This window comes from Dioscorea cayenensis, chromosome 7, assembly GCF_009730915.1.
Source record: "Dioscorea cayenensis subsp. rotundata cultivar TDr96_F1 chromosome 7, TDr96_F1_v2_PseudoChromosome.rev07_lg8_w22 25.fasta, whole genome shotgun sequence".
NCBI lineage: Eukaryota > Viridiplantae > Streptophyta > Magnoliopsida > Dioscoreales > Dioscoreaceae > Dioscorea > Dioscorea cayenensis.
This window is the reverse complement of record NC_052477.1, coordinates 2563033-2577834: the sequence shown is the minus strand read 5'-3', so window position 1 is coordinate 2577834 and position 14802 is coordinate 2563033. Positions and strand designations below refer to the sequence as shown.

The following is a 14802-nucleotide window of genomic DNA, read 5'->3' as shown; positions in this document are numbered from 1 at the left end:
AGAACAAGGAGTACAACACTCACTCACTCACTCAATACAAAGAATATCCTCTCAAGATTGTCCGACGGCCACACTCTTAACTCTCACCGAAGAGTCTCTCACTGTTGGCTCCGTCCTAAATCTTCAAGCAGGATCTCTTATATAGACGCACCGACGTCTCATACAGTTACCTCTTTTAGAATTCTCCGCGGTTTCCTAACTTGGACACCTTCTAAAGTTAGATGTTGCAACACCCAATTGCAACATGACCCACCTCATCGAACATGATCGAGTTCTAGCCAGTGCACCCTGGATCTGCGACCTTCGACCTCCCGGTTCCTTCCCGGTCAGCCTCGTAGCGATTGACTCGACCCGAGCTCCCTCCTCGCCCGGTAAATGCTTCCTTCCTCACATCACTCAAAAGGTCTCCCTCTCCCGAGGGACGTGCCCACTAAGGCACACGCGCCATCTCATCGAAGATAGCCACCCGAAGATCTCCCGATCTTCCTTTCCAAACTTAGCCCAAGTTTGGTCTTCCAAAATGATCTTCGTTTGACCCATGGAAATATTGTTACTAAACTTGATCTTGTCTTCATCCAAGTTTAGCCTTCAATATCTTCAAGCATGATCTTCAATCATCCATGCTTGGATCTCCAAGTCTCTAATCATATCTTAAACAATCTTCAATCAATCTCCTCATATGACTAGTCTCCATGAATAGTTCCGCCCATAGATAGCTCTTGGATCTTTCTTCAATTAGTGATGCTAAATATGGTCTTGATTGATCTCCTTGGCATGTCTTTACTTTATTTAGTTTGTGTCTTCAAATAGCTTCACACCAAACTAAATCTTGTGTCTTCTAATAGCTTCATACCAAGTTTAACTTGTGTCTTCTAATAGCTTCATGATGTTGAATTCTTGCCAATAATAGAATATTCCTCTCTCTTCAAATAGATTTTTCTAAAAAGGAGCTCTATCAAAGATATGAATTATCATCCCGGATCTTACCAAGGATAAATAATCATACCTAAAATAAAACTTGCCTTTCTAGAAAAGATCCTATAGTCTTGATGCACTTTCCAAAAATAGTTTATCATCACATGATAGTATTGAGAGAAATATCTACTAAATAAAATCTTCAACCTAGATCTTCATCAAATCTCCACCTTGATCTTCATCACATGTCATGACAACATCCTTTACCACATCATCATCCTAGTCATCTTTTCCTTTGATGAGTCACCACATGCCACGTCATCATCCTCTTGCCATGTCACCACTTGGCTTGTCATATAATGTCAATCCACGTCATCAGACTTAACATTAAACATCATCAATCAATATAAAATTTTCACCACTTTTTTTAATAAAAGAAAAGGAGTCTGATTGTTAGAGGTTTAGATTTCATAACTATTGCATAGGTTTGGTCGCTGTTGCAAAAGGGTCAGACGTTGGAGACTCAATGACCAATGGCGACAGGAACACCAGAAGGAGCTCATGCCAGAATCAAGCGAAAAAGCACATTAAGTTTAAGGATTACATTATGAAATGAATTACAGTGTTGTTACGATGAATGGTTGTAATTAGGAGAATTAAACAATTAGCGAGGTTGTTATGCAATTTCTCCATGTACTGGCACAGTAGGTGTTTGTTAAAATGCCAGCTAGTGAATTTGTTAGAAATTTGTTATAATTCGGTACGAATGGGCTATAAGAAGAGAAATGAATGAAATGAAGGGAATCTTTGGCCTGGAAATTCTCAATCTCCTCCCATCTTCCTCTTTTCTTCATCTTATTCATCATCTTCTTCTCTTTTCTCCTTCAACTTCCCATAATTCTCCTCAATCCCGCATCAGTCGCATAGTTAGTTATTGTTACCTTCAATGCTCTGGTGTTGAGACTTACAATGAAATCCTCAGGCACCACATGAGTAATAGTGAAGTTAGCATTAATTCTGAGGTAGCTCTTGACCTACTTCTCAGTTTGTATTTGTGTTTGTCATCAATTATTTGCTACTAAATTTTCATATTGTGTATTTGCTTAGTTGATTAAAATGGTGGCTCACTCATCTCAATTTTGGGAACATTGTTGTTAGAGAAGAGGAACAAGAAGAGCTTGAGACTTTGCTGAGAGTATCATGTCCTTTGGAAGTGAAGGGGGAGCTACTGACAAGTATGGAAAATTTTCAATCTTAATTTAGATACTTTCACATTTATGCAGGAGTATATTCATACAAATTTACTTTCTGCATATATCTGAAGAACTAAATCATGGTTTAAGTGGCCAGATAACTCATTCCTATTTCTTGGTTGCATAGTTTGTTCCTGTTGATATATATATGGGTGTGTGTATTATGTTACTTCTCTTGCAGACATCGGGTGTGCCTTGAATTATTAGATCATTTGCCAAGAAGAAACTAAGAACTATTCAATGGGATATGAAACGATGATCCTTTTGTTGCAGAAATGCCTCTTCTGTGACTTGGTTTTTGCAGAGGTTGTGACCAATTCATGTCAAATGAAAGTAAGATTTTTGAATGTCTTGTTAAAGCAATAATTTCTTATTGAATGTTTGTAAACAATGTTAGGAAGCAATTTTTTTTTTAATGTTTGTAAACATTGTTTGAGAACAACCCTTGGTTTCATTTCATATGTTCTTGCTTGGCAAGGTGTGTGAACAAATTTGTAAATTTAACTTTGTAATTGCTTATCAATTATTAGTAAATCTTTTATTATTATTAAATTTGAATTGAATGGAGTTCAATATATGGTATGAGATAAAGGTTCAAAATTCTTATAATTGCAAAACGGGGTTAATAAAAAATTTAAAAATAATTTAAAATTTTGACTTGCACTTGCGGTGGTTTCAAGTCGCCAAGCAATAGTGATTATTATTATCCCCAAAAATAAAAAAAAAATAAAAACTACTAACATCCATCAAATGCAAAGTAGTGTTTATATTATGTATTTCATGGTAGTTTGAAGGGTTGTCAACACCTAATCATTATCATGTAATGATCATTGATACCTGCTATATTATACTTGATTTGGTTCGTTGATGGGGGATAGGGTTTCTATTAATTCTTTAAAAGAAAATCTAGTTAGTAATCATAGATTTTTTTTTTAATCTATCTATTTATTTATTTATTTTGAATAAAGTGGACACTATGATTCAAATTTCTGATTTTCAACATATACTTATATATTTTTGGTTAGGATCTATTTATGTTGCCTTTTGAACAATTCTTGTATTCAACTAAATTGTCTTGTGTTTAATTAATCGGTAAAAACTAAGTTACAAGGGTTGCTCTTTCTTAATTTAACTTCTCACTCTCATTATATTAAAAAAAAAAATCATTTTGATACTTGTGTTACAAAACTTTTAAACACATTTTTAATGGATTTAATTTATATATAAAAAGATTGTAAATTTTTATAAGGGTAATATTCAGCCACATAAGTATCATATTAAAAAAAAATATTTTTACCCCCGTATACTCTTCCCTTCATTTTTTCTTGTTTCCTTTTAGATTTTTTTAGTTATTTTTACTTGTTAATTTAAAAAATTTATGTAGCATTAAATATATTTTTTTAAAATTTACTCTTTATATTTAATGTAGTTGTACACATTCCAATAAATTATATTGAATTACACATTTTTAAAACATATTTTATATAAAGGTAAATTAGGAAAGTTCATATAATTATTTATAAAATTTAGAAAGTAATTTTAATCAGTTATCTTAATCTAAGTGAATTAGGCAAATTAGATAAAGTAAAAAAGAACGGAGGATAACGGTAAGCAAAGAAAACGTATGTTTAGAGGCTGCCTGGTCCCGAGCCAGTAAATACTAACTCAAGTTTGGGTCAAATCGGGCCAAGCCCAGCGTAGCACTAGGCCCATTAGTTGAAAGAGCCTATAAGTACTGCCTCCCAGTACTCGGGAATGCAGGCGATGAAGCCAATGGCGTTCCGAGCCGAGAGGCCTCTTCATCTTCCAGCCGCGGGCGATCTCGATACGACTTCCGATGTTTCCTGTTGGAATTTATGATCTAATGTTGGAGCTCAGATTTTCGGGTGAAAGGAAAGAAAAAGAAAAGGAAAAAAGTTACATATACGAATCTGGGATGGATCAGGGTTTTTAATTGCTGCGAACAGTCGGCAAGGCGGAGACCCGGACGGCTAAGAGGCAAAAAGGTAAAAACCTATGGCGTGACTGCACCCAATAAATCTGGTGCATTCGTGTCCGCACCATGCGCCTACGTGAGTTCAGAATTTATAAGCTAATTTCCGAATCCAAACCCTGAAATTTGCACCCCTGCGTCTGCGCGTAAGAGAGCATAACCACTAAAGCAAAGTTAAAAGATAATGAATAGTACTATATATAAAGTGGATAATTCCTTGTTATGGGCCTAAAGAATATGAGCCCTCTAACATTCCCAACCCCAGTCCCAATGTTACTGTTACTGTTTCTTCTTGATCTCCATGAATGGCGGCCTAGTTTTTGAAAATCTTCGAATTGGGTTTTTGGGGTTTCGATCTTTCGTTTTTTGTTTAAGTGTTTTAAGATTTTCATGGGCATAATCTTTTCTCATTTGGGAAGTATTTCTCTAATGGTTTTCACTGGATTTGTTTGTTATGCTTTGTTTCAAATTCTAATGCTCTCTTGGGGCGAGTTTCTTCGGTTTATCATTTCCAAACCTAGATCTGTTGATTTTAGTTTCTTGCATGTTTAAGAGTGTTTGATCATGGTTGGAAGAAATTTTGCATTAAATCCATGAACTTGGTGGTTCTGGGTTGTCTATCTTCTTGGTGTTTAGATTTTTCAAGATTTTCATGTGATGAAGTGTGTTTATTTTTTTGTGAAGAAATTTTCAAATAGGTTTCCCTTGATTCCCTTGTTGTAATTTAGGTTTTAGTTTTAAAATTCTAGATGCTTTCTTCAATTGCGATTTCTCTCTTTACAATTCCAACCTTTGATTTATTGATAAGAATGGTCACTAGTATTTGATTAATGTTGAGAGAATTCTTTTGAATTCATAGATTCCTAGGTTTGTTGTTGTGTCTTGGTGGTTAGATGTTTCAACTTCTCCTGAAAGTATTTCTCTATATGATCAATTTGTGATTAAGGTTTGTTTCAAAGCTCTCTTTCTGTGTGATTCCTATCTTTACTTTTTTTTGCCCATAATTTATCCATTAAGATTCTCAGTTTCATGGATGTTAGTATCATATCAAAGTTGAGAGAACTAGTTTGAATATGTGGATTACTGGTTATCTACATAAATGACTTAATACAATTGTTAATAAAAAAACCTACTAATATAGTAGGTTCTCTCAATAAATGCTTTGAGGTTAATATAATAATTATTAATATAATAATTAATTATGACATGATAAAATTATTCATAAAAACTAATAACATAATATAATTGTTAATAAATAAATATAATCCTAAAAATATAACAAATTATTTAATTAACTTGGGTGGTAATAAAATAATTATTAATATGATTAATAATTATGTCATAATACAATTATTATGTCAAACTAATGTTTTAATACAGTTATTAATAAATAATTAATCTAAAGGTTATCTAATTATAAAAAAATTACTTTTTATGGTAAAATGGATGAAATATGATCTCTGTATTATTAAGAATGTCATCGAAAATTATCAACAAACACCCGACCAATTAAAAGTTAAAATAATATTAAAATAGGAGAAAGAATCCCGTTTTCTACTTTTTTTTTTAAAAAAAAAAAAAACTGAAAAGCCTGTTTTCCTATTTAATAATTAAAAAAAATTCCGTTTTCTTCACAATGAGCAATTTTTTTTTATTTAAATGTGGATAAACCACAAAATGCGTATTTCCGTAAATAATACATAATATGAGCATTTCAATGATTTTTTTATAATATTAAAAAAAAAAGAGCTGATTTTGTTGCTTATTTATTTATTTGTTTTACTTTTTGGTTTCATGAATATTTCTCAATTTTTTAAATAATTTTCAGTTATTATTATATTTATTTATTTATTTATTTGAGTCCATTGATTTTTGAAATTGATTCTGGGTATTACTGTGATCGTCTATCAGGTGCGAGGCTGGCGGGAAGTCGATCGTCACGTGCCTGGGCTTTCTAAAGCAAGCGTCGAACCAGGCCTACTGCGCGGCCCAAAAAGCCCCTACAGTGGCACGTTCTCTCGCCACCGAGGTCCAGCGCACTGGCGTCATCACCACGGCCACAAACACAGCCCATCTCGAGCTACGAGCCATTGGCCGAGGAGAACGCGGTGCGAGGCTGGCGGTGCCTGATTTGCCATTGGTGCCTCTAGATAGGTTTGCTAAGGCGTTTGGTAACTAGCCCGGGTCGCCCGTTGCTGACGGCACGTCGAAGTCAGAGGTGGCTTCGGCGGCGGAGTAGGTCTGTATATTTTTATATTTTGCACTTGTGGTTTCTTTATTTTCTTTACCGTTTTTTAAGTTTGGAAATCAGTGGAAACTGGAAAGTGACCGGTGGTGAAGTGTTGAGAAACGGATGTTGTCACTTGGTTTAGTAAATCGCAATAAATGTTAACGCCTAATTATTATTATATGATGATCATTGACACTTTTTATATCACTTGATTTGGTTCGTTGATTGGGGTTGGGTGTCTATTAATTCTTTGAAATAAAATCTACTTGGTAATTATTGAAATATATATATATATATATATATATATATATATATATAATTTTTTTACAAAGTGGAGATTCACATATATGTCAGCATGAAACTCTTTTTTTTTTTTTAAGACTCTATCAACGTTGCCTTTTGATTAATTTTTTGTATTCATATACATCTAAATGGTCTTGTGTTTGATTAATTAGTAAAAATTAGGTTGTAAGGATTGCTTCTTAAAAATTAAACTTCTCATCACCTTCTCACGAGGGGAAAAAAAACATTTTGATACTTGAGTATAAACCCTAGACACATTTTTAAATGTTTAATAAATGTTATATATGTTTTTATATAAACTTGGTGGACATCTTCTTTTCATTTATTTAATCATGATGTATCCCTTTTTTAATATGGAGATCAATATATGTTAAAAAAAATCTCCTCAAATTTTTTTTAAATTAGATAATTATTTTTTAAATATGTTTTAACTAGCTTATTTACTTTTTTGGTTTTGATTTTTTTTAGAAAAATAAATCATATATATATATATATATATAAGAGATGATAGTTTGCATTTAAAATAGGAGAAAAAGAATTGTTGCAATTGTTGCATAAGATTAAAAAATAATAAATTTTACTTTTTTGTAAATGCAAAATTGATCCAGAAGATAATAAAAATTATTATATAAAATTTATGCATTTAAAATTTTAAAAAATAAAACTATAAAAAAAAACTAATTTTTGTTGGAATGTATGTATGACATCAGACTTTAAAAAAAAACCCCAAAAAAACCTAATTTTTGCTGGAATGTATGTATGACATCAGACTTAAAAAAAACCCAAAAACAATGACATTTTATGTTTCAAGATTTATATTAGTTAATATTTTAATTTATCAACAAAGATTTAAACGCTTTCTCTTTCATGGATATGTTGGGATAAACTTGGAACAAGTTATATGACATGATTGACATCAGACTTTTTTAAAAAACCAAAAACATGATTGACATCAGACTTTTTAAAAAAATATTAACTAAATGTAAATCTTGACCCTTGAAATGTCATTGTTTTTGGTTTTTTTTTTTAAAGTCTGATGTCATATATACATCCAACATCTCCAGGAAAGAGCCACGGCCTCCTTCCAGCCAACTATCCGTCGTCCCAACCAAGACCACGATGTTTTTCCTCTATATAATATTATAAAAAAATATTTTTAAAAATTATTTAATATTTATTAAATATTTTAAATAAATTAAAATATTAGCTAAATTTAAATCATAACCGTCAAAGTCATACATGTGAGACCCAAGAGGTTGTCCATGTGATGCCCTCCAACTAATGTGATGGATTCCATGGAATTTTAAATTCATCTAATGTCATGGATTCTTAATTATCAGTTTATCACACACCTCTTTTCTGTATAATTAATCCCCATATATCATATTGGAAACCATGGGTCCATGACTACCAAAGAGGTTGCGGGATTCCATGGAATTTTAAATTCATCTAATGGCATGGATTCTTATCACACCTCTTTTCTATATAATTAATCCCCATATATCATATTGGAGACCAAGTTTTGAAAAGAGGTAGAGCTCATCAAGGGAGGGAGGGGCCAAGAGAGGAGTTATCATGGGTTCCCCCGGTCATCTTGTTAACGCTAATCATAGGAATGCTTCGACTAACTGTGATGTTCTGTTTGACACAGCAGCGAAGCTTTACGGCATCAAACCTGAAACCGTCTGCGGCATAATCCAGCTGAAAAGCGAGATCTCCGCAAATACCAAACTCTTCGCTTTGCTGCAAGTCCAGTTAATGAGCACGATGAAGACATTTGATGCAATGGTTGCCCTCAAATGTAAACTGCGTCAAGAGGGGGCCATAATTCTCATCTTAAGAGATGGAGATGAAGCTGACCGCACGGAGATGCTGGAAAAGCTCAATAACTTGGACACCATGAGGTATATAAAAAGAAGACGTTAATTTCTTTGATTAATCAATACAACCATTCATAAGGATTATATATAAATAAATAAATAAATATATATATATATACATATACATAAAGTCAGCGAAGGCCAGGTTTATAAACTTGGCATGAGACAGGAACTGGGCCCCGATGAGGAGGCTGAGCTCTAAGGTGCCGTCGTACCGTTTACAACAAAGTTTAGTAGATGTGGGCAGGCCTCAAGCGCGGGAGCTGTGTGTATATATATATATCTATCTAATAGGTTCTCTTTCCTATGCATGGTTATTTTGAGATTCTTTTACAGATGCTATCAAAATTTACTTTTTTAGTATTTAAAACTTTTTTAAAATGTTTTATATTTTAAATAAATATTAAATATTAAATATTCCACGGGCCATGCTAGCCCAAACCCTAGAATTGGTGTGCCATTTTGGCCCAACAAAATTAGAAGACGGGACATGCTGTGCTAGCAGGGGCACACTTAATGCCTAGCCCACTTTGGGCCAACGCTGTGCTAGACAATTTGACAACTCTATATATATATCGAAAAAAAAAAACTTTGGAAATAATTTTTTGGTGAAATCTTCTATTTATTATTTGAAATTTAATTAAATGGTTACTTAACACTAGGGGTGAGCAAAATCAGATGCCCGATTTGATTTTTAAAACCGGATCAGATACTGAGGTTTTCGAATTGGCAAAAAATCACTTAAAAAGGTATTGAAAATCGGGTATCCAATTAAAACCCGATTGGATATGGAATATTCGAATATGAATTTAAGTTTTATTTACTCCGTGAATTTGTTTTGTAAAATAACATCTCATAAAAAACAAATATGAAAAACTTATAATTTATAAAGAGAATTAAACTCTTATATTATTCTCCACACAATAAAAAGTCATAACACAAATAATAAAAAGTTTTATTAATTTTAGGCATTAAAAAAATTCAAATATTTTTTGAAGCATCAAGCTATTCATCAATAATGATCATTGGTTATCAGACAGCAGAGATTTGGATGGTGACAAAGATTTAGAATTTTTTCTTTAAATGAATTTATATTTATTAATATATATATATATAGTATATAACGTTTTATTTTAGCCCTTGTAAATTTTAAATTTATTAATATATATATATATAGTATATAACTTTTTTTATTTTAGCCCTTGTAAATTTTAAATTTATTGATATATATATATATATATATATATATATATATATATATATATATAAAACTCTTAAAAAGTTTAGATGAGAAATTTGGATTTTTTTTTTCTTTTTAGGCAATATAAATTTTAAAATTAATATATATATCTATATATAAGAATTATAAGAATATACTAAAAAAGTAAAAATCGGTTCGGATATGGATACTCGATTTTTAATTTCTCGACCTAGACTCGGTTTTTATTTAAACAATTTGGATTAGGTGCTCAATGTTTTTTTTATGATATACCCAAAAAAATTAGAGGAAAAAAATTCAATAAATAATAATAATAATAATGAATTAACAGTGAGGGTTGGATCTTTTATCTGCAGGTTCGTCCTGGACGAATTCAAGCTGACGACGGTGTTAGATGGCCTTCGTCGAAGGAAACATGATCTCGAGGACAAGCTCGGCAGGATCAAAGCCTGGACGAACGCATGGACCATAGGCCAGTGGATAGCCAAGTTCGGAGTCACTGTGCTCTCTGTGCTGATCCCGGTAGCAGGTGTGCGGCCAGCTGCCACCGCCGCTAACAACGGAGCCGGTGGGGTGATAGCACTTCTCCAGCCCTTGGTTGACTCTTATTTGGCTGGTCAACAGAGCTCATGCGAGGATGAGATAGGCCTCACTGAAAAGATCTTGAACGAAGCTTGCTTCATATTTCATAGGGTCAAGAGCGCCCGAGTTCTTGTGAAGGAGTTGCAGGATGAGATGGGGTTGTTGGCTAAGTGTGGCGAGTTCATCGCTGTGGCTGGGGAGGATGAAGATGGGGCTGTGAGCAGAGAGATGGACAAGATCAAATGTAAGGCCGGAGAATTGGTGGATAAGATTGAGAATTTGGAGAAGGAGGTGGATTGCAGCTGCGTGGATCTCCGCGGGGCTGCGTTGACTCTACTTCAGACAATGACTGAACAGGTATCTATCAATTGAAGTTAGAGATATATATATGATCTAATTAATTTTTTTAAAAATATTATTAACCCAAATAAATCACAGTAGTCATATTATATTTATTCATCAGTTTATTGGTAGTCTGTACATGAATTTTGATGTGGGAAGAGGCAGGGTTGGAAATTTTTAAATTTATAGAGTTTGATGTTAGTTTAAGGATATCCTAATTTTTAAATTTATAGGGTTTGATGTTTGTTTAAGGATTTTCTAATTTTTAAATTTATAGAGTTTGATGTTAGTTTAAGGATTTTCTAATTAATGAAGTATTAAAGTTTAGCAACATTAGGATTTAAAGAAGAAGAAGAAGAAGAAGAAGAAGAAGAAGAAGAAGAAGAAGAAAGAATTTAGCAACTATCTCAAATAAAAATAGTATAAAAAATCTCTTGAAATGGTAGGAGTTCTTGGGATACTGTGAAATGTTAAATTAAGGAGTTATATGAATGTATGAGTAATTTTTGAAATTGTTTATGCATATGTAACATTTTAGAGATAATTGTCTGCATAAATAATAGTATGGCTGATGTTTTTGTTTTAATATGGAGTACTAAATTGTACGCTAAAAATCGTTTTCTTTTGTATTTTTTACAAGGTTGGAAATTCTCAGCAAGTGTCCATTGAGATCCCCTCTTAGTAAATGTGCCCATTGAGAGCTTCGCTTATTAATTAAAGGTGATTATTATTTTGTATTTTATATGCCAATAAAACTATCAGCATGTACTGGATAAAAGCAGCATCAACTCTCGAGCGGACTTGGTTTATGCTTGCTCCATGATAAGTGGACATCTATGTTATTTTGCTTATGTTTGTTTTCGTATTGTACTTCTGAACTTCTGTACTTCCTCTTTTAAGATTGTGAGTGAATTTAGAAATTGCAATATTATTATCGTTGTTGCTATTTGTCTTCCCTCAAAGTCTAATATTGTTCAGTGAATGTCACAACAAATGTGACTTATATTACATGAGCTTATATTTGGTTTAACAGTTCTATATTTAGCTCAGGTTAATTATAATAAGATGAACATATATGAAAGCTGGTGCATGCCCATATACAGGACCATGAAAGCATGGAAGGCCTTTAATCTAAACATCACATGTGTTTTTTTTTTATCATATATATATATATATAACCATTTTTTTCCCTTTAATTCCTTGATAATCATACAGCTATCTATTATTAGAAGTGCACATGGCAGGTAGAAAGTTGATTTGGTAATTTGATAATCTCTCTGTGGTATATTTATCAAATGCATGAGTGAATGTAAGAAAATATTATTGATCATGTTTTTTTGTACTATATATTCATTGCAATTGGTATGATGCCAAACTGTTAGGTGATGATTTTAAAACATGTGCAGTAGTGATCTAAATTTTCACCACTTTTTTCAATAGAAGAAAAGGAGTCTGATTATTAGAGGTTTAGATTTCATAATTATTGATAGGTTTGATTATTATCTTGTGCATCTCTATTGTCCTAAATTGATATTTGATATTTGATTGTTATGGGTTACTCTATCTTAAAAACATAGTTCATGAATGTCAAATGCAATTATAATTAATTATGTGTACATAGCATTTCCTTCATTTCTAAGTTAGTTTTGGACTTCTAGATGTGTAGTAGTTTTCAAAGGCATAAGATCTTGCTGTATGTAATCAAATTCCCAAATACATTGATAACATGCTTCATTTTAGTATTTCTGATGTTTTGACTCATAGTGCTTGTGCATGCCTTAATGGAATATTTCAAGAAATTCAAGATCAATAATAATTGAAGGTTGATTTAGATGTCCCAAGATCAATAATAATTGGAGGTTGATTAAATGTGAGAGTTTTAGCAAGTTTGAGAGTGTGATAGGTCCATGAAATTACATGACTTTCAAGATTCTATTCTTTGTTCCTATTTATGAAACTTACATTTATTTCACAAGTATTCGAGCACAAAGTTGCATGTTATGTGTAATTATATTGCTCATAACATGCAACAATCTCTCATAGTTGATGCAGCATGGGCGCTTGACAAGGCAAAAATGATGCTCTTTGATGAAAAAAGTGGCAAAAATGATCCTGCACAGAGGTTGGTCACATAGTTATTATTACCTTCATAATGTGTATTTGCTTAGTTGATTAACATGGTGGCTCACTCATCTGAATTTGGGAACATTGTTGTTAGACAAGAGGAACAAGAAGAGCTTGAGACTTGGCAAGAAGCTACTGACAAGTATGGAAAATTTTCAATCTTAATTTAGATACTTTCACATTTATGCAGGAGTATATTCATACAAACTTAATTACTTTCTGCATATATCTGAAGAATTAAATCATGGTTTAAGTGGCCAGATAACTCATTCCTATTTCTCGGTTGCATGGTTTCTTCTTGTTGATATATATATATGTATATGTATTATGTTACTTCTCTTGCTGACATCGGGTGTGCCTTGCATTTTTAGATCATTTGCCAAGAAGAAACTAAGAACTATTCAATGGAATATGAAATGATGTTCCTTCGTTTCTGAAATTTTTCTTCTGTGACTTTGTTTTTCCAGAGGTTGTGAGCAGTTCATGTCAAATGAAAGTCAACTTTTGAATATCTTGTTAAAGCAACAATTTTTTATTAGATGTTTGTAAGCAATGTCTGGAAGCAATTTCTTTTTGAATGTTTGTAAACATTGCTTGAGAACAAGGCTTGGTTTCATTTCATATGTTCTTGCTTGTGAAGATGTGTGAACAAATTTGTAAATTTAACTTTGTAACTGTTTATAAATTATTAATTAAATTTTTAGTATTTTTTAATTTGAATTGAAGGTATGAGATAATAATGGTCACTACTCACTAGTATTTGATCAATGCTGAGAGAATTCTTTTGAATTCATAGATTCCTAGTTGTGGATCTGAGCTATTACTGTCAAGGTTTAGGTTTGTTGTTGTGTCTTGGTGGTTAGATGTTTCAACTTTTCCTGAAAGTATTTCTCTATATTATCAATTTGTAATCAAGGTTTGTTTCAAAGCTCTCTTTCTGAGTGATTCCTTTCTTTACTTTTCTCAGTTTAATGGATGTTAATTACTATATGATCAAAGTTGAGAGAATTAGTTTGAATCTGTGGATTACTACTTGTGGATCTGAGTATTTCCTGCAAGTGTTTCTGTCGTCCATCTATCTTCAAGATTTCTTTTGAGGGTTTCTTTGGATTCTCATTTTGTAATTGGATTTTATTTCAAAATCTTAATGCTCACTTTGTGAATGATTTTCCATGTTTCTTCATGTGTAATTCCTATGTTGACTATTCCAAACCCAGACTTTATTGATAGGATTCTTAGGTGCCGTTTGGTTCACGGAATGGGAATAAGAATAAAATTGTAGGAATAGGATTGGGAATAAAAACTGTGTTTTGTTGGGAGGAGTGTCATTGGGAATTAAAAGAAATAAAATTTAGAAATGTGACAAAATTACCTAAATACCCTTAATACAAATAAATAATTTATATATATATATATATATATATATATATATAATAATGAATAATATTCACTGATAATTTTTTTTAATTTATAAAATTTTTAAATATCATTGTTAAAAATAATTATTATGATTAAATATTTAAATTAAATGTCTCTTTCATCATTATTACCAATCTCTTTCATGATTAATATAATTATTTAATAATTTTTATTTAATTAAATATGTCTCAAAGTAATAGTGTCATTTCATTGTAATTATAATAATTAAATACGTAAATTAATTATTTTATTTGATTAGATATTTATTAAGGGTAAAAACGTCATTTCACTTTAATGACTATATTACGTAACTCATATTACTTATTATTTTTAAATTATTTTAACTAAATACTCAAATTAGTCTATTTTGTTAAATATTATTTATTTTAATTATTATAATTAGTTATTGAAATTAATAATTTTTATTTAATTAAATTTAATCAGGAGTAAAAATGTCATTTCATCATGAATAATGTTCATTACTCCACATTCCTCCCAATTTTGGGGGTATTACAACTCCTTAACTGTAGATAATTGGATTA

General features: G+C 31.7%; 1 protein-coding gene and 1 long non-coding RNA gene across 3 annotated transcripts; both read left to right on the top strand.

Moving 5' to 3' along the window:
• The first annotated feature begins 1793 nt into the window (after positions 1-1793).
• LOC120264586 lies at positions 1794-2637 on the top strand. The gene is made up of 3 exons (XR_005537480.1): positions 1794-1937; positions 2023-2150; positions 2350-2637. It is a non-coding gene; the product is annotated as an uncharacterized LOC120264586 (long non-coding RNA).
• Positions 2638-8556: 5919 nt separating this feature from the next.
• Positions 8557-13472, top strand: LOC120264584 (UPF0496 protein 1-like). Of its 2 annotated transcripts, XR_005537479.1 has the most exons (6): positions 8557-8598; positions 10150-10732; positions 11358-11437; positions 12761-12839; positions 12936-12983; positions 13309-13472. XR_005537479.1 is itself a non-coding variant. In XM_039272407.1 (3 exons), the coding sequence occupies exons 1-3, from the start codon at positions 8564-8566 to the stop codon at positions 11397-11399; spliced, it is 660 nt and encodes a 219-aa protein (XP_039128341.1). In that variant the 5' UTR covers positions 8557-8563; the 3' UTR covers positions 11400-11703. The 2 variants fall into 2 exon arrangements, 1 of the variants encoding a protein (XP_039128341.1); XM_039272407.1 differs by lacking the exons at positions 12761-12839; positions 12936-12983; positions 13309-13472 and having other exon boundaries at positions 11358-11703.
• The last annotated feature ends 1330 nt before the right edge of the window (positions 13473-14802 follow it).

Coding starts and splice junctions, on each gene's coding strand:
- LOC120264584 (XM_039272407.1), top strand. CDS start 8,564: ATGCTGGAAAAGCTCAATAACTTGGACACCATGAG. Junction 8,599..10,149: donor AATAACTTGGACACCATGAG/GTATATAAAAAG, acceptor TTTTATCTGCAG/GTTCGTCCTGGACGAATTCA. Junction 10,733..11,357: donor TTCAGACAATGACTGAACAG/GTATCTATCAAT, acceptor ATTTTTTACAAG/GTTGGAAATTCTCAGCAAGT.